Source organism: Daphnia magna, linkage group LG5 (genome assembly GCF_020631705.1).
Source record: "Daphnia magna isolate NIES linkage group LG5, ASM2063170v1.1, whole genome shotgun sequence".
NCBI lineage: Eukaryota > Metazoa > Arthropoda > Branchiopoda > Diplostraca > Daphniidae > Daphnia > Daphnia magna.
The window spans coordinates 7,529,739-7,555,509 of record NC_059186.1 but is presented as its reverse complement, the minus strand read 5'-3'; the positions used below and the strand labels follow the sequence as shown (position 1 = coordinate 7,555,509).

Below are 25,771 nucleotides of genomic sequence, written 5' to 3'. Positions count from 1 at the left end.
TCATTGCCGACGTCTGCAACTTTGGATATTTTGCGGTGTGAGCAAGTTGAATAGTCTGAGATAAAGTCTGGTCCGTCAAACGAGACAACTTGTGTCGACAGAAACTAGGTTACTAGGAATGTGATAATTACCGCCCGTTTGGACGGCCCGTGGGAATGAGTGGAAATCTGAATTTGGCTGACTTTTGGAGCTCTTTTCAAAACAAAATAGAACAATGCAGGACTACAGGGATTGGCGTTTGAGGCTAACTCGACCGAGTCAACGTTGATGAGTGTATTAGAAATTTAAATTTTCGTTTCATCTACTTGAATGCAGCAGCGACTACTCAAGGAAATGGTAAAAGAAAAGAAGTATTGCTAGACGCGGAGACCAGCATACGGTGCGGAGGGATTAGCTGGGACGAACAAAGCATGATAAAATAGGTTTTTTTTTTCTCATAATAGAATATAACAGGTGATCGAACATATCGACATTATTCAAAGCGTGTGGAGGAAAGGTTGCCTATACCATTGTTATGCTTCAGCGTTTCAAAAAAAAAAAAAAATAAAGAATCCAGCATCCTGCTAAAGTAAAATACCATCGTCACACACGCACATGATGTTCTAGATTACTTTAGCTGCCAAGCCCATGTCCTGAATAAAAATCAATGGAGTAGATGCTCACAAAAGTGGAGGAGAGACGAGGAATTTTATCCTACCAGAAAAAAAAAAAAAATCTAATAATAAAATTGGGGGGGGGGAATAGACAGATATACAAAAAAAAAAAGAACAGGTATATGATACAAGATGGGAAGACAATTTGACATCAAGGATTACGAGGGAACAAAGTAAGTTCATGAAATTGGCCAACGTGAAAGGAAAAATATTTATGTGTTCGCTAGAAGTCATGTGGATTTGCGTTTTTCCCCTCAAGTTTTGTCGTATTCTATTTCGGTCTCCTACTTGCTGAAATGCTCGTTTACAAACGTTTATGCGCATTTAGTCCAAGTGAACTGCTTTTGAAATTTTTCAATGTCGAACAACTCGGCGTCGTTTTCAATCCAGTGTCGGAATCCATCATCTTGAAACAACAAAGGACAGACGGGCAAAGTCAATAACTGAAAATGTTGCAAGTTTCGTTCAGTCAAGGAAACTCACCGCCAAATTAGCACAGCTAGCCGCCATGCCCACGGTTCCACCGTTCATCATAGGGCTAATGACGGAGGAATCGCAGAGATTGGAATTGTTGGACGATCTCAGAGGACTCATGACTGTACTCATAGCTCTTTTAAGCCGATTTGGCGTTTTGCTGAAACTAAACGCTCGGTTAACGGCCATGCGAGTCTTCGATGCCAGTCTAAAAATGAAAATCAAAACACTCAGATTACTTCCGTTTGTTCTGGAACTTAAAAATAAAACGACATACCTGGCGGCTCTTCTTAGAGTGCCGGAAGCCAAGTCACCTGTATCTATATCAAGCTGACGGGCCTCCATGCACGCCAGGTAGTTTTCCTACATCAAGGAGGCGGTTTTTAATACCTGGAAGGTCATGCACATTTGTTACCGTACTTACCGCGTCCGCCCTGCAGGTGATGTTCGCCATCAGCCGACAAAGGGTCTTCAGGAATGCTACCTTGTTCACGTCTTCAGAAGTGATTTCAAACGAATAAAGGCGTTCCTTGGTTTCATAGTGACTCCGGCAAATTAAGGCAAAAACGTTTTGGCAGTCTGGTAAAAAAAAATTAAAAAATAAATAAATGAAATAATGCAATTCAATGACCTAACTTGACGAAATTAACAATCACCCTCTGTTTCCGTAATGTCGATAACCCTTTTTACGTGGGAAACTGATATTAACTCGACATGCTTGTACGTAGGTTTACTTCCTTTTTCAGCCCCTCCCCTAGGTGGCTGGAGGCTGATTGTACTGACATCTCTTCTCAGGGTGTTGCCTCTTGATCGACGCTTGCATATCTATAGAAAGATTTGTTTATAATTACTAAAAAGAAAGGAAAAAAAAAGACCAACAGGTGGCTTCAGTTTACCTCGATGACATCAGAAAATACAAACAACGTCAGCTGCCCACCACGACCGACGATGCCATCGCCCAATTCAACGACGTCGCAATTCGACACAAAGCTACGGTGTGAGGAAACAATATGGGCCTTAATTAAAAAAAACAAAAAAAAAACAATATTATTTTCCAGTAAATTGTGAACATATGTAGATTTCAAACTATATGCACTGAACATAAGTGGCAAGTTTTTACAATACTTACAGGGCAATTCTCGATGTCGTTGAAAATGTCAAAAAGGACGACTTGACCTTCGGTTCTTCGTTTATCTTCGTTGATGTGCGTCATCACCTCTTTGATTGTCGAAAGAGCCTTTTCCAGTTCGCCGTAATCCGGGTTGCTCTTAGGGGTCTGTTTCAGTAAGTCATTCAAAAGCAGGCTGATGGAGGGAAGTCGTTGTACAGGGCGAATAAGCAACTCTTGAAGACTCTGCCGTCGACATTTGGGATTGCTCTGGCCCAATTTAAGGAATGCATGAAAACGAGGTTTCGATCGGTCGCTTACGCTGAGCACTTCTTTGGTTTGCTCGAAAAAATTGACGAACGGCGGATAGGCTTTAACCAAGTCGTGCGACTACAAAGATAAGTTATAGATTTAATGTCAATCCAAGCGTGTGGGAGGTAACGATTGACTTACATGCTTTAAGATCAAAGCTCCGACGCTAATGTCTTCTCGCCAGTTCAATGCGGCATTCTTCAGTTGCACAAGCAAGTCGAAATGGATTTCATGGATCGGTGGTAGATTGCCGAATATGATTTTCACTTCTGTGGGATCGAGCAGAGAACCACCAACTTGGTTAGGATCCTCAAGCGGCTTCTTGAACACCTGAAAAATTTGAGTTTTTAACAAAGGCCTAAATACAGAGAAATGGATGACAGCCAACCTCAACGATTGTTTCAAGTATTTCCACATAGTTCATTTCTGTATGCAACAGCTCCATGAACACTTGATGTCGAGGCGACATTGCTTTGAGATCCTGTGGCGTCGGCACAGAAATGGTGAGATCACCTTGTCCAGCCTTTTCGGGACTCGTCGCATCAAGAAACGAGCCACTAAGGCTGAGTAGGCCTGATTCGCTGATAGACGAACGTCGGCGATGAACATCTTTTAGATAGACCGAACAAAAATTGTATGATGTAAGAAGGAAAAAAATTATAAATTACAGTTTTAATTTGTTACCATGACCAGAGGATGGAACTTGAAGTAAACTAGGCGATTCTCCTTGGGCAGCAAGTTGGGATACCGTATCCTTTAGACGCTTACGCTTACGGGTGCGTGATCCTGGAGTCGCAGGGGATAAAATTCCATTCCTCGGACTGGTCAAATGAGCCTACCAAAAATTTTAGTCATTCACAGCGTAAGACAAAAAGCCACGAAAACGCTAGATAATACTTCTTTGTATGGATAAAGCTTTTCACTAGCACAAATATCCATTTGAATCGAGACCCAAAACCATTTGACTTCAACGAACACAGCTTTACTGGGTACTTTGTCAGGGACGTTTCCCGCTCCAAGGGGGTCTATGACCTTTAAAGAAAAATTATATAATCACTCAACGCATAGCTTATGATGCAATATAAACATACCACATGAGTGCAATTGGGATCGTCCAAAGTCGTAACTGATCCTCCGTTGTTTATTAAAATTTCGTTCATTTGGGCCACTTCCTCTTCATTGACTCCTATCCAACAAATACTAGTGCCTTCGAAAATCTTTAAAGCATGGCTTGTTTGCTACAGAGAAAAATGGGTTTTTAGTAAGCCATAAAACAATAACGGCAAGAACTAGAAATACCACGGAAGAGTCGATGGCACGGACACCTAGTTCGTGGCGTTTCTCCCAAGCTGAGTGGACCCACGAAGCGCTCATTACCGGAATATTGAACGTTACAGCATACTGGTACTTCTCTCCTCCAACTCTATTAGCAATGAGGTGGGTGATTTTGTTGCAATCAAATTCCTTGCGAATACTGCCACCCATGTGATGGATACAAGAGACCAGAGTGTTCTGTTAATGAAACAATTTCTGGTTGAGTGACCGCTCAGTTTTGTTTTGATAATAAATGCATCTAACCACTTCTTCTCGGTTTCTAAAGCCAGTGAAGCAGGATACTACATTCTCCAGTGAAATTGAAAACAATGGTCGATCCAATTCCGGCATGAAGTACTTCTTGGATACTATATCAAGTAAAGCTGAGTAACCTAATATCCTGCATTCTTTTTTGTATAGGACCTCATACACAAGATCAGAAAACTCATAAAGAACAAACACTGTGTCATGTTGAGGGTTGACATATTCAAGGCCATCTTCTGAATAAAATACAGGCACTCCAAAACTCTAAGAAAAGATTGTTTTAAAAGCCTCTTTAATATTAAAAGTAAAATTAATTACTTCAGCAGCTTGTTGAACACCATCAACATCTCGCACTTTCCCAACTAAACATATCTTTGCAGTAATCACTAAAACACGAATAGAAAAAATTGTAAAAAGGCACATTTATAAAGAAAATATCAGGATGAATTTACCGGGTTGAGAATCGTCTTTATTCCTCCGAGATTTTTTGGACGGCGTTTGCAGAGTAAGATAATTCATTGAGGCAGACACTGAACCAGACATGTCACAGGTCGTCTCCATCGTTTTGATTTAACAAATACACCGGTTTTTAAATGTTTAAGAAATCAAACGTTCAAGTTCCTCTCAAACGTATAACAAACAATGATTCGAGCTGACATTGGGTTTTAAAAAACAATAGGGAGATGAGCCATTTCTTGGAGTTTATTGTGCAACTGTTAAACCACACTCGAATGTCTTGCATTGACTAAAGAAGAAGCCAAATTTCAAATTTCCTACAACGTTGCCGGATTGTCTGCCCGTGTTTATTGTACCTGCCGATCATGTTCTTTACTTCTTTTTTCCCCCTCGTGACCGTTATGACTTTTGCTCGTTATATGCACCTGCCTGAAGGTGGGTTGTCCTTATGCTATCCTTGTCTCGAATGAAAACGGACAAAACTTGAGACGATGACACACAACTTTCAATTTGCACCTTACACTACACTACTTTGCTAGATGTACGTACACCTGGCGAGTGACATATACCAGCTGTTCCTTAAATTATTATTTTAAGAAATACTGGATCGCATTTAGTTTATTCTAGTAGGACAATATGAAAGAGAAATTTAGTTATCGTTGTGCCCGAAATGTCGAAGTAGAAGCATTTAGTTTTGTTAATTGTGAATTGCCTTGTTTGACGCATGAAGAAAAATGTTGGTTAACAAAATTTGAACCTGAGAGATTAAATCGAGAAATGATGTTGACCGCAAGCGAGGTTTGTTAAGATGTTGAAACACAAAGCTCCTTGGGGGAGGGACGCAGACAGGTAAGGCATTGGGATTTACTACTTTCCGCTTCGGCGAAGAAACACAATAGAAGAGGGTTGGGAAACTGTTGAAATCCTAACCGCCAAGCAACCGCCAAGAGGTTAAAATGTTAATGGCATAGCAATGTCGAATAGTTGGAATTTTAAATCCCCTCGTTCGACAAATGATCTCTTGGGCCATTGTAAAAAAGGACACATCTAAGCCAAAAACTTTATAGGAATTTAACCAACGGCTAATAGTATAGTAACCAGTTCCTCCCAAAAACCGTTAGGTTTTCATTTGTTGATTACGAAATGTTCAGTTTCATTCATACCAGAACAAGACTTCTTTCTTGGAAAACAAACCTGAATATTACACCGCATTCTTCTTATCAACACCCACGAATCATGAGCTCCGAGCCTGTAACAAAACTGCGTCGACAAACGTACTACTTGCTCTTTACAATTGCTCGGTTTAATAAAAACTCTCCCATAAGAGACCACCTTGCCGCGCCCCAAAATTTGGTTGATCGGGCTCGATTGGGTTGATATTTCCGGCGGGGTAGATCGGGTCCTGGGGACTGGGGTCGGGTTCAATCCGGACGACCCGAACTGAAGGAGATTCATCTTTTTCTAACAAATCTGACAACGTGGCTTCGTGCCTGCAGACGACATAGTGGCATAGTGTAAAAGTGTATAGTCTGTTTTGTAATTTGGGAGTTTAGGACTTCTTAAAAAAATATAATAAGGAATGGAATAGATTGAATAGAATTTAAGTAAGTGAATTTCGAGTTCGTCAGTTAGTATCAAAAAAGAAGAAAAAACCCAAATAGAACAGAATTGAATTTTCCACAGATCATTATAACTTTACATGATGCCTTCAACTGCCCATTTACAACAAGTCCTTAAATGCCTTGTTAGAAAGTATCTTCGTCGAAACACAGATGCTGGTCTCCTACATTTACAAAAGGCAGCATATGTTACAAGCAGTTCTTCTTCACTGACGTCTGTGTTTAACTCAAAACCTAGAAAGCTGAACATAAATTTTTCGCTAGCAACAGAAAACACGGTAATACATTTGTTGGTTGCATGTTATGGGCAAGTAAAATTATTGAAACTATTACTACTATTAAGGGCCTTTTTGATATTCCCCAACTAAGAAGTCCAGAGGGTGTTTACCTTTTGAAGGAAAACAGACTTAATCAAGTAGAAGAACTGGTGGCAGAATGTTGTAACCCAAATAGAAAGAGACGCATGGTGGAGATCTTTGATGATTTGTCAAATGCCTTGTGTCTGGTTGCAGACCTTGCAGAATTTTTGAGAATTGCTTCACCAAATCAGCAATTTGCAAATGCATCTGAAAATGCCTGTGTTGCCATTTCAAACCTGGTTGAACAGTAAGGCAAAACTATTTTTACTTTTCCTCTTGTTACATGGCACCTATTAACAAAATATTTTCCAAAAGGCTCAACACAAACAGAAACCTTTATGAAATACTAAAGAGATCTGTTGATAGTGGAGATTGTTTACCCACATCAGCTATGGATATACATGTTGCAAAGCTGTTTATTTTTGACTTTGAGCAAAGTGGTATTCACTTGGAAGAAGCTCAAAGACAGCAAGTTGTAAACCTGAATGAATACATTCTTCAACTTGGGCAAAGGTTCAGCATGAATGCCCATGAACCAAGACAAGTAAATAAGGAAGATCTCCCTTCACATATTAGACATCAGTATGTACCTTATCTTTTCGAAATAGCAATTCAGCCATTGCATATACCGCTTTAGGATGATTGTATTTCAGATTTGCACTTGAAGGAGAAAACATCACTATAAATGGACTTTATACAGACGCAGCAAATGAAATTGCTCGTGAAGCGGCATATAAAATCTACCTCTATCCATCTGAGGAACAAGAGACCACACTTGATAAACTTCTCCGCGCGAGGCACCAGTTGGCGCGGCTTTGTGGTTTCTCTTCGTATCCTCACAGGTGTTTCTTTACAATCTATGTTAAATGATAGAGAATGTACTATTAATTAACGTAGGGCACTAAAAGGAAGTCTTGCAGAAACCCCTGAAATGGTGCTAGGTTTTCTTGATTCGCTATCTGCAGAACTTAAACCACGAGCTGCAAGGGACTACAACACTATGAGAGACTTAAAAAAGAAAACAAACTATAATAACAAAGTAACCAAATTTTACGCCATAACTTAAAACTTCTAAAACCAATTTTGTTTTTCTCATTAAGGAATTGTCGGTGTGGGACACGCCTTATTTCACCGGATTGGCCCGTCGTCAGATGACTGGTCATGCGGACGATCTCACACCTTATTTCTCTCTTGGAGCTTGCATGGAAGGATTGGATATGATTTTCCATAGTCTTTATGGCATTCGATTAAAACTTGGAACGCTCAAGCCAGGAGAAGCGTGGTGTCAAGACATATACAAGATTGATGTGATGCATGAATCGGAGGGTCTCCTTGGTCACATATACTGCGATTTTTACGATAGACCACGCAAACCTCACCAAGACTGTCACTTTACTATTGTTGGGGGTAAAGAGCTGTCAGACGGGACCTACCAAGTATAAATTCATAACCGATTTTTTCTTCCAATTGAATCTGAAATATGTTTTCATTTTAAAAACAGAACCCTGTCGTGGTATTGATGCTGACATTGCCGTCTCCCTCGTGGGGAACTCCGAGCCTGCTAACACCCAATATGGCTGACAACTTATTCCATGAAATGGGGCATGCAATGCATTCGATGTTGGCGCGGTAATATGAGATATTCAGTTACGTCACCATAAACTCTTTCAGATTTTTTTTTTTTTTCTTTTATGACTCAAAGAACCCGTTATCAACATGTGACAGGAACACGCTGCGCAACAGATCTTGCGGAAGTGCCATCCATTCTGATGGAATTTTTTGCGTCCGATCCGAGAGTAAATGAAAGGTTCTATCGCTAAAGACGATTTATTTTAAAATTTCATTCTTGTGTAGGTGGTATCTAAGTTTGCTCGTCACTACAAAACCGGAGAACGGCTTCCCGCAGCTCGGCTGGAATCCTTGTGCGCTGCAAAGCATACATTTGCCGCTGCAGAAATGCAGCAACAAGTATTTTACTCCGCCCTAGATCAAAAACTTCACATGCATCCGCGTACTGAAAGCACAAGTACGACTACCGAAGTCTTGGCGGAGACTCAGCACGAGTATTTTGGATTGCCTTTCGTCCCCAATACGGTAACTTTGCTATGATATATTGGGAGATCATTCTTAACTTCTTTTAATACTTCGCTACTAGGCATGGCAACACCGATTCAGTCATATAGTGGGTTATGGGGCTAAATACTACTCTTATCTACTTTCTCGCGGTGTGGCTGCATGGATCTGGCAACAGAATTTTCAAGACGATCCGCTGAGTCGCACGGCGGGCGAAAGTTTCCGCCATGGCTTCCTTGCTCACGGTGGTAGTAAGCCGGCACGCGACATGGTCACCGCCTTCTTAGGAAAAGAAGTCAACCCGTCTACATTGACCCATTCGCTCATCGTAGAGTTAGACTCCAAGCAGGAGACACTTATGTCTTACATCTATAAGAAGTAGAAAAAGCAATATTGATTCTTATAATTAGTTAGCCTCGTCGTGTTATGTTGCATTCGAAAACTGGTTTAACGAAGACCACTTAAACATATATGAATGTGCTGACTTCAAAAAACGTATTTGATTCCATGAAAATTTAGCAAATTTTTTCTGACAAACAGATAAAAAAGAAGTAGAAAAATGGAGGAAAAAAAGTACCACATGTGAAATGCGGGATTCTCATATTTTATGCTTTAAACGCAACAAGTAAACCTACTAAGAAAAAACCCCGACAGTATCTCAAACGATATATTCTAGCACGACAAATATGAGAATGAAGAAATATTGTGAGAAGAAAAGAACTAAAGAAGAAGACATTTCTTTACTTGATACGTTCGACCCGTTGCAACCAGAAATCCGCTGGCGGTTTTAAGTGGTTGCGTGTCATTCTTTCTTTTTTTTTTTCTTTCGAATTCCTTTTTTTTACGAAAAGCGGCATTCCTGTAAAAGCGTAAAATCAAAGCCTTCTCAAATTGCAAGCATCCGTTAATGATAAACATATCCGATAAAATGGAAATGAGTCACGCAGTAGGGGAAAAAGTGCTGGGATTGATAATCGAAGGCGGGAAGTGAAAAGAGGTCGAGAGAATTCAAAAGCGGAGAGAGCAAATTTCTTCTTCATATAGAACATTCCGCTAGTAAACATGTCAGAGAAAAGGATAGAAAAAAAGGAACAATACAGATGGGATGAAAAGGAAAGCAAAAAAACACAAATCAGTTGGGAAGAATGAGGAAATAAATCAGCAACAGAACGAGAGGACATGATTTCGATGCCGACGTCGAAAGTAAAACTTAGTTGAAAAAAAAAAAGACGATAACTGCTGTACAGACACACACACGCACACGCACTCACCATACGGAACATAAATGGGCTGTGAAATCATACTACAGATGGGTTACACGAATAAACGCATTCAATCTGTGGATAGGGATTTACGAACATGATGACAGATATATATTTTTTTTTTCTGTTTCTTTTTTTTCTTCTTTTTTGGGTGGGTGGGGGGACAAAAGAATTTGCTCTTGTCCATACAATTCCTCTGTCTTCCATTGCGGAACTCAGCTTCTGAATGATTATTTGTTGCCTGGTTTCAAGGGATGCGAGAGACTAGATTCCTCGATACCAACACGAATATTAGAGTGAGAAAGAGAGAGAAAGATAGAGAGAGAGAAAAAAATCCATTCAGGTCTGGTGATGACGAGTGAGCGACCAATCTGGGAATGAAAAAAAGCGAATAGCCTCTTAATCCCTCCCTCATTTTCCAATCGAATCGAAAAAGCGACCTAAGATCGACCAATTCTACAAGAATGAAAACAAAATTTTGAAGATACTGTAGATCGAGATACCAAGTTGCCCTTCTGCAGTTATTTTTTGTCACTTGTCATTTTTTTGTAAGCAATTATTTTTGTGCCCCATCGAGATTTAAAAAAAAAAGAGAACGAACTGGGGGTAAATTTGTCCAATTAATCAGGGCTAACTAAGAGATTAACTTCACAGGATGAGCTTTAAAATGCACACCCTGCAGAGCCTTTTGGTAGCAAGCTGAATGCCGAATAACTGCATGATTAGGTGGATGAATCGTTGTGAAAGGAGATGTTATGGGAGAGGGAGCAACTGAAGGAGATGGGGTGATTCCTCCGCATTCTGCATCCTTCAAACACAGTGGGTTCTTAAAAGAATCCATACAAAATTTGGTTAGAGCTGCTTGTGTTGAAATCGTCTCTAGGCGATTTGTTGTTGCATCGATCTTGCGGCAGGAGTAGGAGGTGCGAATGGAGGTGGTGTGTAGCCGGCCGGCTTGGGTAAAGGTCGGATAAGGAAGAGTCGTTCTCCTTTATCCGACGTAAATATTGGGGATCTTTGGTAGTGATCTACCAACTGATCGATGGAGTGGAACCTAAAAAGAATAATGCACGGGTTGAAATCTAAAATACTTCCATACGAATAGCAAAGGATCGGGACTTACCTGCGCTGACCAATAACATATAATGCTCCTTCCACGTGGACTCGGAAATGCTTATTGCGACCGGGTGCTTTCAGGGAGACGGAATAATCACCCACCTTTTTTTCAAAATATTCAACGGTTAGTCACAAATCAGAAGAAACTTCTGATAGAGTAATTACGTTGGTCTCTGAAGATCGCACAAGGAAGTCACCATCTTGACCATACTGGTTGAGTAGATTATCGCATTCAGACCGGGTAATGGCTCCATAAAACCAGTGTTTTTCCTTCATATGAGGGAAGGAAGGATCTTGGCTGGAATTGGCCGACGCAGACGGAGGTACATTCAAACTGAGGGCATCCAAACTTCGACCCATACCGTCAACTGCGTTATTTCCATTGTTCACGGTTTGGGGTAAGTTAGAAACGGTGGAAGGCCCCGCAGGAGCACCGTTACCAGGTGCTCGTTGACGAAAGGGTTCTGTCAAGAAATCGCTAATCTCCTAAATGAAAAGAAGGCAAATCACATAGAAAGACGACGCTTTTCAACAAGGATCCCAAATTACTAGACTATCATTATTACCTGGACGTAGTTCTTTGGAATCAAGCCAATTGAGCCAAGGGTATTCCGAGCTCGATACCAGTCGGGATCCGCTGGTGGACGATCTAGGATTTCAAGCCTCTCGCCTTTGACAAAGCTTAACTCCTCATTATTTTGTGCAGCGAAACTGTTGAATACAAAAAGAGAAATTGACGTTGTTAAAACAAAATATCTGAAATGTCAGTTTACCTGTAAAGAGCAACTACCACATCCAAAACGTTTTCTGCTGCCGAGTACATATGTTCTCCCGCTGACATAACCATGGCGGATGCAGCTGGCGGTGCAACACTAGCTGTCATGTTAGCCATTGGTTGCTGTTGTTGTAAAGATTCTGGCAGAGTGTAATTTGATGGAAACCATCCAATCTGATTTTGGTATTGACCTTTCCACCAACCATCACTGCTTTTCTCTAGCACAAGCACCTTTGTTCCTGTTTTCATTATTTTATTTTAATGTAAGGTCACACATTGCTAACTATGCAACATTTTAAATAAAAATACCTTTGACCAGAGACAATTCATCTGTTTGCTGGGCAGTGTAATTATAACGGACAAGGGCCCAACCTTGGTGAGGTCCTGCATTGAGATCATGGGCTGGATAATGTGATGTATCAGGAGGAGGGCGCTTGATAACTCCTGGAGAGTCAACCTCTCTGACTGGAGAGCCACCAGGACTAGTGGATGATTTGTTGATGCTATTGCCCTTTTTCACTCTTTTCTTGATTGAGTCGAATATAGATGGTTTCTCCTTTTTTACATAATTGCTAGGGACATATCCCCACTGGTGTTGAGAGTTCTGAACTTTCCACCAATGTTTTGAGTCATCAAGCAAAAGAAGTTTGTCATTCTTCCTTAAACTCAGTTCTTGTGATCCTTGGGCAACATAATCATACTTGGCAATGACATAACAGTCTTCAATGGCTTTGCCTAAAATGAACATATAGACTCTTAAATAAGTATCAATTCAAGGCAACTGCATAATGAGTCACCCTATAATAATAAACCAAACGTACCCATTTTCAGACTGCTAGACATTGTGTTGTGCGACCCTTAGCGGACACCAATGAGCACTCACTGCTCAAAAATGCTTTTATTTTTTTTTGCAATAAGCTTATTAAACAATGCAAATGAAATGCACTGACTGGTTTTTATCGATTGCAATTCTCGGGAAACTTGTCGTGGGCAGGGCTCAATAAACTATGTATAGTTAGGCTGCCATATTGAATAGCAAACTCCGCTGTGTTGCCATCTTTCAAATTTAGCCTGCAGCTATTTATTTTCCATTTGCCTTAAGTGGGCGGAGTCACCAAGTATTTACATTTTGTATATCTTTTATTCACATTATTAAGGACTTAATATATTTAAGAAAAAGGTAATATTGAAATTATCCCTCGAAATTTTGTGCACCGTATGAAGAGCTAAAGCGACAATATTTTTTCACAAAATTATCCCATAGTGTCTCGCCTTACTCATGAAGTCCGATCGTGAATAATAACAGCCCCTTAAAACTCTTTTGCCCTCATAACTATTTCGTCCATGAAGTAGTCGCCAATTATCAATGACCATCACTGTTCCTGGTGAGAGACGAAACCAATATTCATTTTCTTTTTGCCTCACTAGCATTGCCAGGGTTCTTAGGTGACGATAAAAGGTACCGACTTCCGATTGCGGCACACTTGTTAAAGGTGCCCGGTCCAGCATGTTGAATCTGTTTGAAAGAAAGAATTTACCGAGATGACACACGACTGTATTAACATGGAGAATTCTTACCGTATCTGTTCAAGCTGATGGCTCACTGGATCATGGCGGAGAATGGCACCTCCCGAAGAAAAATGCTCACCTGGCTCTATGTACTCTGCTGTTATATTTGCCTTAGATAGGTAGTCGTATGCAATGGGATCGAGCTGCTTTAATTGTTTCGCCACGTGAAATCCGTCTACCAAAAATGACTCCCCACCCTTTCCATTGAAATGGGTACAATGAAAAACCAAAAACCTTCAAAGAAAGAAGAACATGGATTTTTTCGAGACGATTTAAAAGCCAGTTCATTTTCATACCCTTGCGCTTCAGTAAAATAAGTGTTGTCCGTATGCGCTTCTAAATAGCCGTTCAAATAACCAGTGTCCATATGGTCGAAATTGGTGCCTGTTTCCCAAAATTTTCCGAAGACCGTACGGGACATGCGACAGACACGCTCGATTATCATCTTGGTGTCGATTTCCGTCGAGGGTACTTGCTCTATTTGAACGAAGCCATACTGGATGACCCGGCGATAAATTTCACTGAGGGTATTATCGTCGTGCATTGCGTTATGGTACAGAATGGGCTCTAAACTCGGTAAGTTCCCCATTGAGCCATCCCACGTAATCAGTCGATTTGCCTCTTCCTCTTGTGTTCGGCACCTCCCTTCATAAGTATTGCTTATAAGCCACGGGATGGAATATATTGATTTGTGCCCATCCGACCCTACATACGAAAAAACAAGATAAACTTAAGAACTTACTATATTTAAATGTATGTCGATAACTAATGTAAATACTTACATAAAACATGCAAGAGACCATCGCTTTGTGAATGAGCTGATATAGTACTATGTTCATTCAACTTTAGGATATCGTTTTTCCGTTGATAGGTGACCGCATTATAGCAATCTGGGCATCTGCAAAAATAAAATTTGCTCTGATAAATTCCAAATAACCTATTTTTAAAATAAATTAACTTACCTACAATGATCTCGAAGCCAGGTCGGATGAAGCTTCAATGTTTGACTAGCGTTGGATAAATGCACATCTAGAAATTTTGGCAGGGTAAAATGTTCGTTGTCTGAAGAAGAAGAAAATACGTACATACTTATAGGCTTTATTTTTTTAAATGTATGTCGTACTTCGTACATCTTCCAAACTGGATAAGATGTCCATATGATAAAAATTAAACTAATGAATAAATAAATAAAAAGTAAATAAAAAAATAAATAAAAAAAGGCTTAGCTCGAGCTCGAGAGCGCTTGAATGATATCGATTAGACTTCGTTCAACAAATCCAAATTTACGGAATTGTCGTAATAAAAAATAAAAAATTCTTTTTACAAATTATGATGGTGATAAGTATCGAAGGATCATAGGAAGGATTGCAAAAAATCACACGTTTGTCGAGCGACATCATTATCATTGAGTAATTTGCAGTTGAGTTCACAAACATACCTTGTAATTGAAGAGGGTTTCCAGAACAATAGTTAGCACTTAAGAGGTTAAACTTTAAGAAGGTTTTGCTTGTATGCAGATTATTGTTCCTAAACAGTAATGAAGGCAATTTGGATAAATGGCTTTTGAATTTCAAGATGCCCATGGCAAAAAAACTGAGTATAACTCAGCTTTTCAGTAGCTGATTTCTGCACTGTTGTTCTATTACAAGTGGATGGAGTTCACTGAGACACTTTTGTCCTGTGGAAGTTTTATTTTTAAAGCTTTGGATAATCCGTTTGTCGAAGTACGCCAGTAAGTTATCAGAGGCGATTCACCTGTGATCGGGTGCAAAGAACATGATAAACATGACGTACTCGCGGTTCTTTATCCGAAAGTATACATTTCCATTATGCATCTGCTACTATGCACCTCATAAACCCTTGGATTTTCACGTAGGCTATCAAGATCAACGATGGTGGAAACTTTATCTTTCGGAAACTTCACCTTCAGATCCCCAAAAAACCTTTGACTTTAACCAACTTGCTTTTTGTTTATAGTTTCAAATTCCTGCACGTTTACGGATGCAGCAGACAACCGTGTGCGCCTAAAACTAGTCCATGCTAAAACACGAAAGCGAAATGCTTTGCGACTAAAATGCGAAACTCAATGCGGAGCGGCCCCTGGCGAATAAGTTGCGGAACGGGACAATATCGCCTAAGGTGCAAAATAGTGTTGCGAAACCATTATTCGAAGTTCTAATTTCATTTAATTGAAAATCATTAAAGAAAAGAATTACATGTCACGATATTAACAGTTACGCCCCGAAAACCAAGATGACGCCCGATCAGTCAAAAATTACCCGATCGGCTGAACGTTGCGTTGCTGTACTTTGCTCTTGTTTGCAAGGCAGAAACCAACGTAGTAAACGCCATGTTAAACCATATGACCGTGAGCTTCCAGTTGATTCTAAAATGTGTTCAATCTCGAAATCGCCGCAAACACCATTATTAAAACATACAAGTGAAAAGTTTAACCCAGTATTATTGTCAATTCATGGTCAAAATCATGTTACTTAATATTGATCATAATGATTCAATCGATAAAGATGAGCGGATCCGTTGTTGAACCCCGCAGCCATATAACCACCGCTAGGAGAGAAATCCATTGTGGTGACGCGGTAAGATTCCTTTTTCTGTACAGGAAAATTCTTGAACACAGTCATGGATGGGAAGTGCGCCAGCCGGACGGCATTTTCTTTAGCGTCGGAAAATATTGATACAAGTTCAGAACTTGGATGAAAGTTAATGCCAGAAATTCTCGTCACCAAATTGAGAATGACTGAAGCAAGACACAAGATTAAGAAAAAATGTACTGAATTAAATTTTTTTTTTTTTTAGATACAAACCTTTATCTGGCTTCGGTAGAGAATTATTTTCTAAATTGCTAGTATTGTACAAGTTAACAACTCCAGAAGATGAGCCACAAGCCAGATATTGCTGAGTAGGAGACATGGCGAGAGCTGTTCCTGTAATGCAACCGTCATCTACAAACTTATGAACGCAAGTTCTGGCGTTCATGTCCCAAACATAAACTTCACCGTGCTCTGGAGAAAAGGAATGAAAAAGAAAAAAGGAAGAGGATAATTTACATCAGGGCAGCGCTTTACATGGAAGAGCGCTGTTTACCTCCGTGACTATATAGTCTAGTGCCATCCGGATTAAAAGTCAACGCGTTCACTTCTCCGTTCATTTTCAAAGAAGTTATCCATTCCTTCGAACGCGCACTCATTAAATGGATGTATCCAAATTGGCCTTGATAAGCTATAAGCTTTCCATCGGGTGAAAGAACGAAGTTCTGAAAGAATAGGTATTAAAAATAATACACGCGAAATGAAATTGCATTTTAGAAACCAAATATTTCTACTTTGTAAGATCCTTTGTCCATTTGTTTGTTGTGAGGGATGATAACGCTTCTTCCGTTTAGCAAGTTATATGCTTGAATATTGCCAGTTGCGTTAGAAGAAGCTATGACTTCTTCGCCACTTGGCGAGAAGTGAGCCATGTGTATGGGAAACTGTTTAAAGGTGATGGACTGAATTTTGGCATTGGATGAACCACCAATCTGTGAGGAACAATACTTTACTAGTAGTCATTTCTTATGCAAAATTATTTACAAAATACCTCGAACAGGCTGAGAACTCCAGAATTTCCTGCTACAAGAGCAACATTTTGTTTCTTATGAAACTCTACAGATTTGATAAGAACTCCTTCTGACCTAGTTTCTTTATTGACATCTGACATCCATAAAAAGTTTAGTATTTCTTGAGGCAATGACACTGAATCTTTCATAAGAAGATCCACAGCAGTCTAAAATTCAAATGGATGTAACAAATGTAGAAACATTTAAAGTATAGCTTGAATGTTACTTTTGTTAAGTCTCTATCCTCAACTTCATCACCACTGCCATATTTTGTTTTTTTGTCATCTTTTTTCACCAACTGGGCCCACTTAGGTGTTATTTGACCATGAATAGATGCAAACCTTTGCTCCAAAACCTTTTTGTAAATTGTGTCTGATACACCCTTTTCTTTCATAGATTGGACACTTTTACACCTGTTTATCATTAAAGAAAAATGTGAAGTCATAGGAACAAACTTAATTAAAGTCAGAAAGTTTTTTACTTCAAAGCTTCATCATCTTCATCAACCCATGCTGCTTTTCTTCCTGCTACTGAACTAATACCTAAATTGTTACCATAAACATCTTGTGGAAGTGAACCTTCTTCTTCACCAGGTCCTTTAGTTAAGGATTGTTTCCCTAACTTTCCTTTACCTTTCTTTTTTGATTTTGTGACTGTGTGACTTTTGTTATTTTCACTTTTAATAGCCTGTGGATCTACATCAATTTTTTTTAGTAGCTCACCAAAGAGTAACTCTTCTAGTCTCTTTTCTTCCATTTCTCTGTAATCCACACCTAGCACTTCAGGACGTGAATTCTTGAATCTCTTTGGTTTTGACAGTTGCACATCTTCTTCATCTTTAATTTCTGGCAAATCATACCCATCTAGAACTCCAAGATCCAATTGAAATTCTTTAGGTCCATTTTTTGGCTGTTGCTTCTTTCCTTTAGTTATTTTCGATACAGTTTTTTTAGTTTTTTGTCCCACACTACGCACTTTTTCTTTTTTCTTTGGAGGACAAATTTTAGTTTTCAATTTCAGCTTTCCAGCAATTTTCTTGCCCTTTATGGCGGTATTAGGGCTTTTGCTTTCCATTTTCGAGCAACTGATGATTTTGAAACAGTTTCACACACGATTTAAACACGTGCTTTCTTACTTGGTTCGATGCCTGCTTTGATACTTCTGTTTAGATCTTTTACACTATTACTTCAAAATTCGTCTGCAGCTCTGCACCCGACACTCCGAAGTTTACATTTTCCTAAAACCCAGAATGGTAATAAACGTATACAAGTGCAGCACAAGTGGAAGTGCAGCATGAACTCGGTAAAACGTGGAATTCTATCGCACGTGGAATTCTATCGGTGAATATCTTCGATTGGAAAGGAACTTCAATCTATTTATGACTCTGGTTTTACCACTGTCTTCCGTTTTCTTCTACTACTTCGTGGGCCCCTAGGTGATGGTTTATTTAAGGGCCGTACAGTTGTAACTAGGGATCGGCCCCGATTAGCCATAATCGGGTTAACCGCCCCGCCCCAGAAAAAAGCAATCGGGGCTGAATCAGGGTGCCATTTCGTCAGCCAGGGCGGGGCAGGGCAAAAATCGAGGATAACCCGCTTGCTCTGACGCCATTTGCAAAAATGGCGCCTGAATTCAAACTACGAATTTGGGTCGGGTTTTTATCGGGGCAACCGGGTCGAACTCCCCGATTTTCATCCCAATAATCGATTTTGACTCGATCGATTATGTTTTTACGTCGATCGATTGATTGCAATCGAGGTTGCATCCCCGATTAGCCACCCCGATACAACCCCGATTAGGCACCCCGATACAACCCCGATTGAGATCGGGGTTCAAAAATTTTCACCCTGAGCCCCGAATTTCGAAACCCGATTGGCCAAATGCCCCCCGATTAGGGTCGGGGCCGATCCCTAGTTGTAACAGCTGTACAGTTAAAAAATGATTTTACATATGGTTTATAATTATATAATTTTACGTTTTCTTTCTTGTGCCTTACCTTTTTATCTCATTTACCAACACCATTTTTTTTTATTGGTTTTTCCTTTTTTTTGTAAGCCTGACAGAAATGAGAAAAGAAATGCAGCTCATATTTTTACAGATCTGACTGGCACGGATTTCCTTAATTCTAATTTTGGCATTTTTCATACATCTCCATTCGTTTGCATAAAAGCAATGCACCAGCATCGTGTATTCATCAGATCACTCGTTGGCGTTACAGCAAACTTGCCGTTAGAGCCTAAGAACAACTATCGAAAGGGATAACATATCGTCCTATGAAAATTTTAGTCGTCAGCGCCTCACACACTTCAGGGACTTGGCGAAATTGTATTTTCCTCGGACGAAATACGGATAAGCACAAATAACAAACAATACATCTACATATTATGGAATTGGAATTTGGATATAAAAATTAATTCAGAATAGTGTGTCTATCGTAAATATGTCGACGTTGTTCCTGAACGGTTTTCTTCCACTTGTCAGTAGTTTGACCTACACGATTAAGTACACCTGCTCCACTTGCCCTTAAGGGTTGGGAATGAGTTTCACTTTCATCCTACAAAATAAATTGAACAATGTTAACAAATCAAGAGAACTGTTGATAAAGAATTTGTTTACCTCTTCATTATTGTGTTCTTGATACTGTGTTGTTGTTTTCTTATTAAGAAGTGGATCAAGACAAACCAAGAAAAGCATATATATGACAAGTAGAGAAATTATCCAGATAACAATAATAACAACAACCTACATACATAAGAAATTTTTTTATGAATTCTTAAAAAACTGAAATGCAAGAACAATAATTTTTTTTTACCTTGATTGTAGTTGTGTTTCTACTTTCATACTTGCACTCACACCGTGGACAGAATTCTTTTTCCTTGCCTTTGATGTCATCACCTACACGAGGGAGCACAACATTGGTACAATCACACTTATTGGGAGGTACATTTTCAATGTATAGTTTTCTATGTGATTGAGTGCCATTGACTACGGCGGTATCAGGACAGATGCATTTGCACCTTACGTCTTCATATTGGGCCTTCACCTAGAAAAGTAGACAGATGCATTTCAGATGCTGAAGGTGAAATACTGCTATAGACTTCGGAAATTCATACATCTCTGATACCGAAAGAAAAGAAGAAAAGAAGGGAAAACGAAAGAAGCACAGGCACGGAAGTCGTCATAATAAAGACGATATTGATCTGATGTTACAGGAAACACAAACACGACCGACAAACAGAAACTTCACTGTTGGTGGCGCCAACTGGGAAGAAATTTGTTTAAAATTCAGGACACCGCCCCCCAAAAATTTTTTTTTTCAAATTCTTCAAGTTTAAAAGGTTAGAGAATGATTCCTTGTACTCAATTAGTAAAAAAGTAAGGTAATTTAATAAAACAAGGAAAGATCACTCAAAACTGAAATAATCATAAACAATAACACAAACTTTGTATCAAATACCAAACAAAGTCTGGCAATGTTGTTTCTTTTTTTTTTTTTTATGCATAAACGCAGTAGCGCGCCATCTCGAAAGTGGAAACCCGAAAGCTCATTGAGAATTACGACAAACGTGTCGACTGCGAGGGAGCGACGTACGAATTTTAAAGTGGAATAGAATCATATGTAAGTTGATTCCACTTAGTAAAAATAACTCGTAAATTCAGTTTCATGATATAGGGAAACCTCAGTAATTGTACGTTTCAAACAAATTTTATTCTATTGTTCACAACGTAGCACATGAACATGCCTGTTCATTAACACATTGGAATTCTTTTCTCTCGTTAGCAAGAGCGGAAAAGCATGGAGGACGATCTACCTTTCCGAGCAGAATATGCAAAATCGGGTCGATCGAGTTGCAAAAAATGCAAATTAAATATTGCTCAAGGTACACTGCGTCTTGCAGTAGTTTTTCAGGTAATGTTTCACCCTTTCTTTTCACCCATGGGATAGCTATTTAATATTAGTATTTCTTGTTTGATTATTTGATTTTATTTCCTTTTAAAACAGTCTGCCAAGTTTGATGGAAAAATGACTTCTTGGTACCATTTTGATTGTTTTTTTGAAAGACAAAGACCTAAGTCTGCTGGTGACATTGAGCATTTTGATCAATTGCGTTGGGAAGATCAAGAAAAAATCAATGAGAAGATCAAAGGTAATTCTGTCATTTTGATCACTAACATGAGTTAGGTTGTCATAAATTTTTTTCCCAATTACAAAGGCATAAATGATGGAACCATTGCAGTGATACCTAGTAAAAAAGGGAAAGGGAAAAAAGACAAAGTAGTGGAACACTTCTCTGATTATACAATTGAGTATGCAAAGTCTGGGAGAGCTGCATGTCGTGGATGTTTGGAGAAGATTGCCAAGGTACTATGTTGAAATGTTTTTATAATTGAAAAATCTTAACTAAAAAAGAATATGTAGGATGAAATAAGAATATCCAAGAAAGGATATGATACGAAAGGTGGCATGAGACATGGACATATGTTAGATATGTGGTACCATGTCAAGTGTTTCAAGGAGCGACGAGATGAACTTGAATTCGTAGATGGGGTTGAAAAAATTCCTGGATACCAAAACTTGACAGCTGACGATAAAAAAGTCCTATCTAAAGAATTGCCCGCTCTCCCTGTTCAGTAATGATAGAACCCAATTATTAAAATTAATTTTCATCACTATCTTAAAATTATTTAGGAAACGTAAAATTGAGGATACTGTGGACGGAGGTGGGCCTTCTGATCCCAAAAAAATCAAAAAAGAAGAAAAAGAAAATGAACAGCAGACTGAAGAGATCAAGAAACAAAACAAAATCCAATTTAAATATAGAGATCAGCTGGAAACTTTGACAAAACAGGAACTCCAAGCTATGTTAGAATACAATGATCAGCAAATTCCTTCAGGAACATCAGAAGTAATATCCATGCTGTCACAATCTTTGACAAATGTATGACGTGTTATTTTTCATAACCTTCTGGTTTCTTTAGATATTGGATCATCTATCGGATGTCATGACGTTCGGAGCTTTACTTCCGTGCCCTGAATGCAAAACCGGGCAGTTATATTATAGGTACAAAGTTGTGCTTAGCATACTTGTGTTCAGTAATCCACAACACCATCCCATTTGAAGGAGTGGTATTGGCTACCAGTGCTCTGGAAACATCAGTGGCTGGACGAAATGTTCTCACACAACGACGACGCCAGAAAGGAAAGCATTCAAAGTTCCACCAGAACTTGCCGAAGAATATTCATTCTTGTAACTAAGCATGACGTCTTGCTACCAAAACGAATATTTTTTCATTTCCATTTTTATTCTTCGTATAGGAAAAAGTACAAGTACGTTGCTAGACAGAGAGTGATTCCAGCGCTAACCCGAACAGTTCGAAAAGACACCACCATCGAGGTGAACGTGAAAAAAGAAAAGTAAGTACCTAAAGCATTCGCTCTGAAGACGTTAGTTACTTGTTAAAATGATGTTATTATTATTGTTTATTTATTATTACCTTTTATTTTTATTAAATTATTATTCGCTTTTTATTATTATTTATTTATTATCATTATTTTTAGTTCTTCAAACCCATCGCCTACTTTGGATGGTTTGAAATTCGTCGTCGATTCGAAGGTCGGACGTTCGAAGGAAAAAATTGAAGATGACATTAAAAAGCTGGGTGGCTCACTGGGCTCACGCGTTACGGAAAAAATAGCCGCTGTGATCTCAACAAAAGGTACGTAAAATAAAGTTTATGTATTTTGAGTGATGTATTTTAATATACTCTGTTTATTCTACAGACAATTTGAAAGAGATGGAATCTAAGATGAAGAAAGCTTCGGAACTCGGTATTCACGTTGTTGATGTGAGCTTTCTGGATGAATTTAAGAAAAGCACCAATGAGTCTGCATCTTTCCTAATCACGAAAAAGAACATTGCACCCTGGGATTGTCAAAATGTAAATATTTTTGCTACATCTTGGTATTTCAGTTTAAACGTATTTTATAATTTTCTGCATTTCAGATAGAGAATCGTCTCGGTTTAAACAAGTCGGGGGGAGCGAAAGAAGGTGGATCGGGAAAGTCAACAGGTTCAGGTTAGTCAACGTTTCGTTTCGTTTTATAAAGTACGTAGTTCAATGGGGGAGTCATACGCTTTAAACTTGCAAGAAAATCGGTTTCGATGTCACAGCTCACCCCTAAATTAACTGAGCCGTCTGATGACTATGAGGGGTCAAAGTCTGCCCTTGTAGACAGATACGCGGCCAACAGTTTCACTTCACTTGTACTACACTTCATAGCAAAACTTCGTAAAGTAAAAAAAACTTTAAAAAAATCTGCATTTATTTTTAGGGAAGTCAAATTCGGGTATGTCGGAAAAGCTAAAACTGAAGTTGAAAGGAGGAGGCGTAGTCGATCCTGATTCCGGCTTAGAAGATAAAGCGCACGTCCTTAAAACAAAAGATTGTTTGTACAGCGTTGTACTTGGAATCGTTGATATCCAGGGAGGACGCAATTCCTATTACAAGCTACAAGTTCTTGAACATGATAAAGGAAACAAGTACGTTTGCTTTATCGCTCATTGACGAAAGCTCATTATGATTCAATGATATAATTTTGTTTTTTGTTAGGTGGTTTGTTTTCCGTTCGTGGGGTAGGGTTGGTACTACCATCGGAGATACCAAGTTAACCAAAATGGAGAGCAAACAAGAAGCCATAGACGATTTTGTTGTATTGTACGAAGAGAAAACGGGAAATTCATGGAGAAATCGCCATAATTTCGAGAAACAGCCTGGAAAACTATATCCTCTCGATATTGATTATGGAGAAGTATTTGATAATGACTTGACTTTGTGTGAGAGACTCTGTTGCTACTTAAAGAAATTTTAATCCTTGTAGGCAGAGACAGCAGCAAAAATGACGAGTGCCCATTCGACATCGAAGCTCCAGAAGTCTGTGCAAGACTTGATCTGCATGTTGTTTGATGTCGAAGCCATGAAACGAACATTGATAGAGTTCGAATTGGATTTAACTAAAATGCCCCTGGGCAAATTGAGTAAGAAGCAGCTCGAAAAGGCGTACGGAATCCTCAGTCAAGCACAGGAGTTGCTGGACTCGAAGGCAGTTTCGAAAACCAAATTGGTCGATGTATCGAACCAATTCTACACTCTTATTCCGCACGATTTCGGCAGGAAGACTCCACCTGTTCTTGACAATTGTGAAATTATCAAGGTAATTAGATCCAGCTGCATATATAAAGTTTTCACGGAACATGCCGAAAGCTATCGTCGTAATTTTTGCCAAGTCCAAACTAGACATGCTTGAGAGCTTGATGGAAATTGAAGTGGCCTTCAACTTGCTGAAAGCCGGCGATGCCGTCAAGGACAAGGATCCCATTGATGCCCATTACGAGAAGCTTAACACTGAAATCGAAGTAACCCAATGCAGTTTATTTATTTCTAATACGTATTTTATTCAATTTTCGAAATCATTATTGCTAGCTTTTGGATAATTCTTCCGAAGAATTTAAACTTATCCAAACGTATGCAAAGAACACGCATGGTGCAACTCATACTCAATATACTCTCGAAGTGGAAGAAGTACGTTGTAATTGTTCGGCGTTCAGCCACCGAAACGGCGTAACAAACCACTTTCATTTTTAGGTGTTTAAAGTTGTGCGGAAGGGTGAATCAAAAAGATTCCGACCGTTCTCTAAATTGCCCAACCGTAGGCTATTGTGGCATGGCTCTCGTGTATCCAACGTGGCCGGCATCTTGTCGCAAGGATTGCGCATTGCCCCGCCTGAGGTGAAATAATTTTTTTTTTATGTTGTCCCTTTCTTAACTAATGACTTCTTTTATTTCTAATTTTTTATGTTAATGTTTTCCGAACGCGATTGAATAGGCTCCAGTCACAGGTAATGTGTTATTCAACATAGCTCAAATGGTTCTGCTTTTTCACGTGTTTATTCTTTGTAGGTTACATGTTCGGCAAAGGTATTTATTTTGCGGACATGGTTTCGAAGTCAGCCAACTATTGCGTCACCTCAAAAAGCAACCCTGTTGGTCTGATGCTTCTTTGTGACGTAGCTTTGGGCAAATGGTATTTTTTTTTTTTTTTTTTCTTTTTGTTTGTTTGTGTTGTAATTTAAGAGGTTTTTCCCGTTCTTGGTTATTTCCATTGCAGTTACGAACGCAAGGAAGCCGATTACATTGAGAAACTAAAGAAGGGATATCAAAGCGTTCTTGGAGTTGGCAAAACTGAACCTAACCCAGAAGAGTCTAAGGTATAAGATTACTTCTGCTTCAGTTACGTTTAGTGATTCACTAACAGGCGATCCTTTCCTTATCTAGATGTTGGGTGACGTCAAGGTACCGCTGGGTAAGCCAGTCCCCGCGAAAGTTAAAGACACGTCGTTACTCTACAACGAGTACATCGTCTATGATGTTGCACAGGTAATTCCAGCACTGTTATGATCAACTTCTTATGAATAATGCCGACTGCGTTTCGTCTATAGGTGAACATCAAATACCTGGTGAAAACAAAATTTCACTACAAGTAAGGAACAACTTATTAACGTTTTACAGTTTTTGTTAAAACAAAGAACTGACATCGCATTTTATGTTAACCGTTGATTGAAAAACTTCCACCTGAATTGCCCCTTTTTTATTTTTTACTTCAAATTATTGTTTCTGTACCCTTACCTCAAAGTTAAACAAGTTATTGACAGCATACATCTTGGGAACGATGGATCTAATTCCTATTTAAAGGATTTTGTATAAAGCGGAACTGTGCCAGTGACAAGAGTCATTGGCGC

General features: G+C 39.2%; 7 protein-coding genes and 1 non-coding gene across 16 annotated transcripts; 3 read left to right on the top strand and 5 right to left on the bottom strand.

The window, feature by feature from the left end:
* Positions 1-231: 231 nt before the first annotated feature.
* Positions 232-5,834, bottom strand: LOC116924086 (protein ECT2). Its single transcript, XM_045174236.1, has 16 exons — positions 4,578-5,834; positions 4,444-4,511; positions 4,126-4,389; positions 3,847-4,059; positions 3,639-3,785; positions 3,445-3,579; positions 3,232-3,382; positions 2,936-3,156; positions 2,689-2,877; positions 2,257-2,625; positions 2,024-2,143; positions 1,784-1,952; positions 1,552-1,706; positions 1,405-1,490; positions 1,137-1,335; positions 232-1,059 (listed from the first exon to the last, which is right to left on the bottom strand). Exons 1-16 carry the CDS (start codon positions 4,684-4,686, stop codon positions 958-960), a joined length of 2,697 nt encoding a protein of 898 aa, XP_045030171.1. The 5' UTR covers positions 4,687-5,834; the 3' UTR covers positions 232-957.
* A 208-nt stretch (positions 5,835-6,042) lies between these two features.
* On the top strand, positions 6,043-9,146 carry LOC116934371 (mitochondrial intermediate peptidase). 2 transcript variants are annotated; one of them, XM_032941919.2, is made up of 11 exons: positions 6,043-6,185; positions 6,265-6,478; positions 6,544-6,806; positions 6,875-7,141; positions 7,213-7,401; positions 7,457-7,598; positions 7,660-7,995; positions 8,061-8,188; positions 8,262-8,355; positions 8,414-8,653; positions 8,715-9,146. In XM_032941919.2, exons 2-11 carry the CDS (start codon positions 6,281-6,283, stop codon positions 9,012-9,014), a joined length of 2,157 nt encoding a protein of 718 aa, XP_032797810.2. In that variant the 5' UTR covers positions 6,043-6,185; positions 6,265-6,280; the 3' UTR covers positions 9,015-9,146. The 2 variants fall into 2 exon arrangements, with proteins under 2 accessions (XP_032797810.2, XP_032797809.2); XM_032941918.2 differs by having other exon boundaries at positions 6,085-6,478.
* Positions 9,147-9,285: 139 nt separating this feature from the next.
* On the bottom strand, positions 9,286-12,799 carry LOC116923409 (cytoplasmic protein NCK2). The gene is made up of 7 exons (XM_032929858.2): positions 12,607-12,799; positions 12,095-12,520; positions 11,784-12,024; positions 11,577-11,721; positions 11,176-11,496; positions 11,018-11,112; positions 9,286-10,948 (listed from the first exon to the last, which is right to left on the bottom strand). The coding sequence occupies exons 1-7, from the start codon at positions 12,626-12,628 to the stop codon at positions 10,774-10,776; spliced, it is 1,425 nt and encodes a 474-aa protein (XP_032785749.1). The 5' UTR covers positions 12,629-12,799; the 3' UTR covers positions 9,286-10,773.
* A 107-nt stretch (positions 12,800-12,906) lies between these two features.
* On the bottom strand, positions 12,907-15,397 carry LOC116923410 (trimethyllysine dioxygenase, mitochondrial). Of its 4 annotated transcripts, none has more exons than XM_032929859.2 (7): positions 14,793-15,397; positions 14,444-14,494; positions 14,317-14,383; positions 14,137-14,252; positions 13,651-14,059; positions 13,364-13,588; positions 12,907-13,301 (listed from the first exon to the last, which is right to left on the bottom strand). In XM_032929859.2, exons 1-7 carry the CDS (start codon positions 14,935-14,937, stop codon positions 13,031-13,033), a joined length of 1,284 nt encoding a protein of 427 aa, XP_032785750.2. In that variant the 5' UTR covers positions 14,938-15,397; the 3' UTR covers positions 12,907-13,030. The 4 variants fall into 4 exon arrangements, with proteins under 4 accessions (XP_032785750.2, XP_045030173.1, XP_032785753.2 ...); XM_045174238.1 differs by having other exon boundaries at positions 14,444-14,526; positions 14,793-14,929; XM_032929862.2 differs by lacking the exon at positions 14,444-14,494 and having other exon boundaries at positions 14,793-15,396.
* A 398-nt stretch (positions 15,398-15,795) lies between these two features.
* Positions 15,796-18,186, bottom strand: LOC116923406 (U3 small nucleolar RNA-associated protein 18 homolog). The gene is made up of 7 exons (XM_032929856.2): positions 17,455-18,186; positions 17,200-17,386; positions 16,955-17,140; positions 16,698-16,895; positions 16,460-16,628; positions 16,180-16,377; positions 15,796-16,112 (listed from the first exon to the last, which is right to left on the bottom strand). Exons 1-7 carry the CDS (start codon positions 18,045-18,047, stop codon positions 15,847-15,849), a joined length of 1,797 nt encoding a protein of 598 aa, XP_032785747.2. The 5' UTR covers positions 18,048-18,186; the 3' UTR covers positions 15,796-15,846.
* A 1,092-nt stretch (positions 18,187-19,278) lies between these two features.
* Positions 19,279-20,248, bottom strand: LOC116923411 (uncharacterized protein CG1161). The gene is made up of 4 exons (XM_032929864.2): positions 20,087-20,248; positions 19,786-20,016; positions 19,590-19,715; positions 19,279-19,527 (listed from the first exon to the last, which is right to left on the bottom strand). The coding sequence occupies exons 1-4, from the start codon at positions 20,153-20,155 to the stop codon at positions 19,384-19,386; spliced, it is 570 nt and encodes a 189-aa protein (XP_032785755.1). The 5' UTR covers positions 20,156-20,248; the 3' UTR covers positions 19,279-19,383.
* A 186-nt stretch (positions 20,249-20,434) lies between these two features.
* On the top strand, positions 20,435-25,706 carry LOC116923405 (poly [ADP-ribose] polymerase 1). Of its 5 annotated transcripts, none has more exons than XM_045174231.1 (23): positions 20,435-20,592; positions 20,755-20,883; positions 20,977-21,121; positions 21,188-21,336; positions 21,394-21,605; positions 21,664-21,880; positions 21,954-22,036; positions 22,097-22,222; positions 22,291-22,389; positions 22,534-22,691; positions 22,756-22,913; positions 22,979-23,051; positions 23,308-23,515; positions 23,586-23,784; positions 23,854-24,186; positions 24,260-24,388; positions 24,456-24,554; positions 24,618-24,761; positions 24,859-24,871; positions 24,933-25,056; positions 25,141-25,240; positions 25,308-25,409; positions 25,472-25,706. In XM_045174231.1, the coding sequence occupies exons 2-23, from the start codon at positions 20,770-20,772 to the stop codon at positions 25,514-25,516; spliced, it is 3,030 nt and encodes a 1,009-aa protein (XP_045030166.1). In that variant the 5' UTR covers positions 20,435-20,592; positions 20,755-20,769; the 3' UTR covers positions 25,517-25,706. The 5 variants fall into 5 exon arrangements, with proteins under 5 accessions (XP_045030166.1, XP_045030167.1, XP_045030168.1 ...); XM_045174232.1 differs by having other exon boundaries at positions 20,471-20,592; positions 20,704-20,883; XM_045174233.1 differs by having other exon boundaries at positions 20,476-20,592; positions 20,759-20,883.
* Positions 23,095-23,228, top strand: LOC116924095. Its single transcript, XR_004394749.1, has one exon. It is a non-coding gene; the product is annotated as a small Cajal body-specific RNA 8 (non-coding RNA).
* Positions 25,707-25,771: the final 65 nt, after the last annotated feature.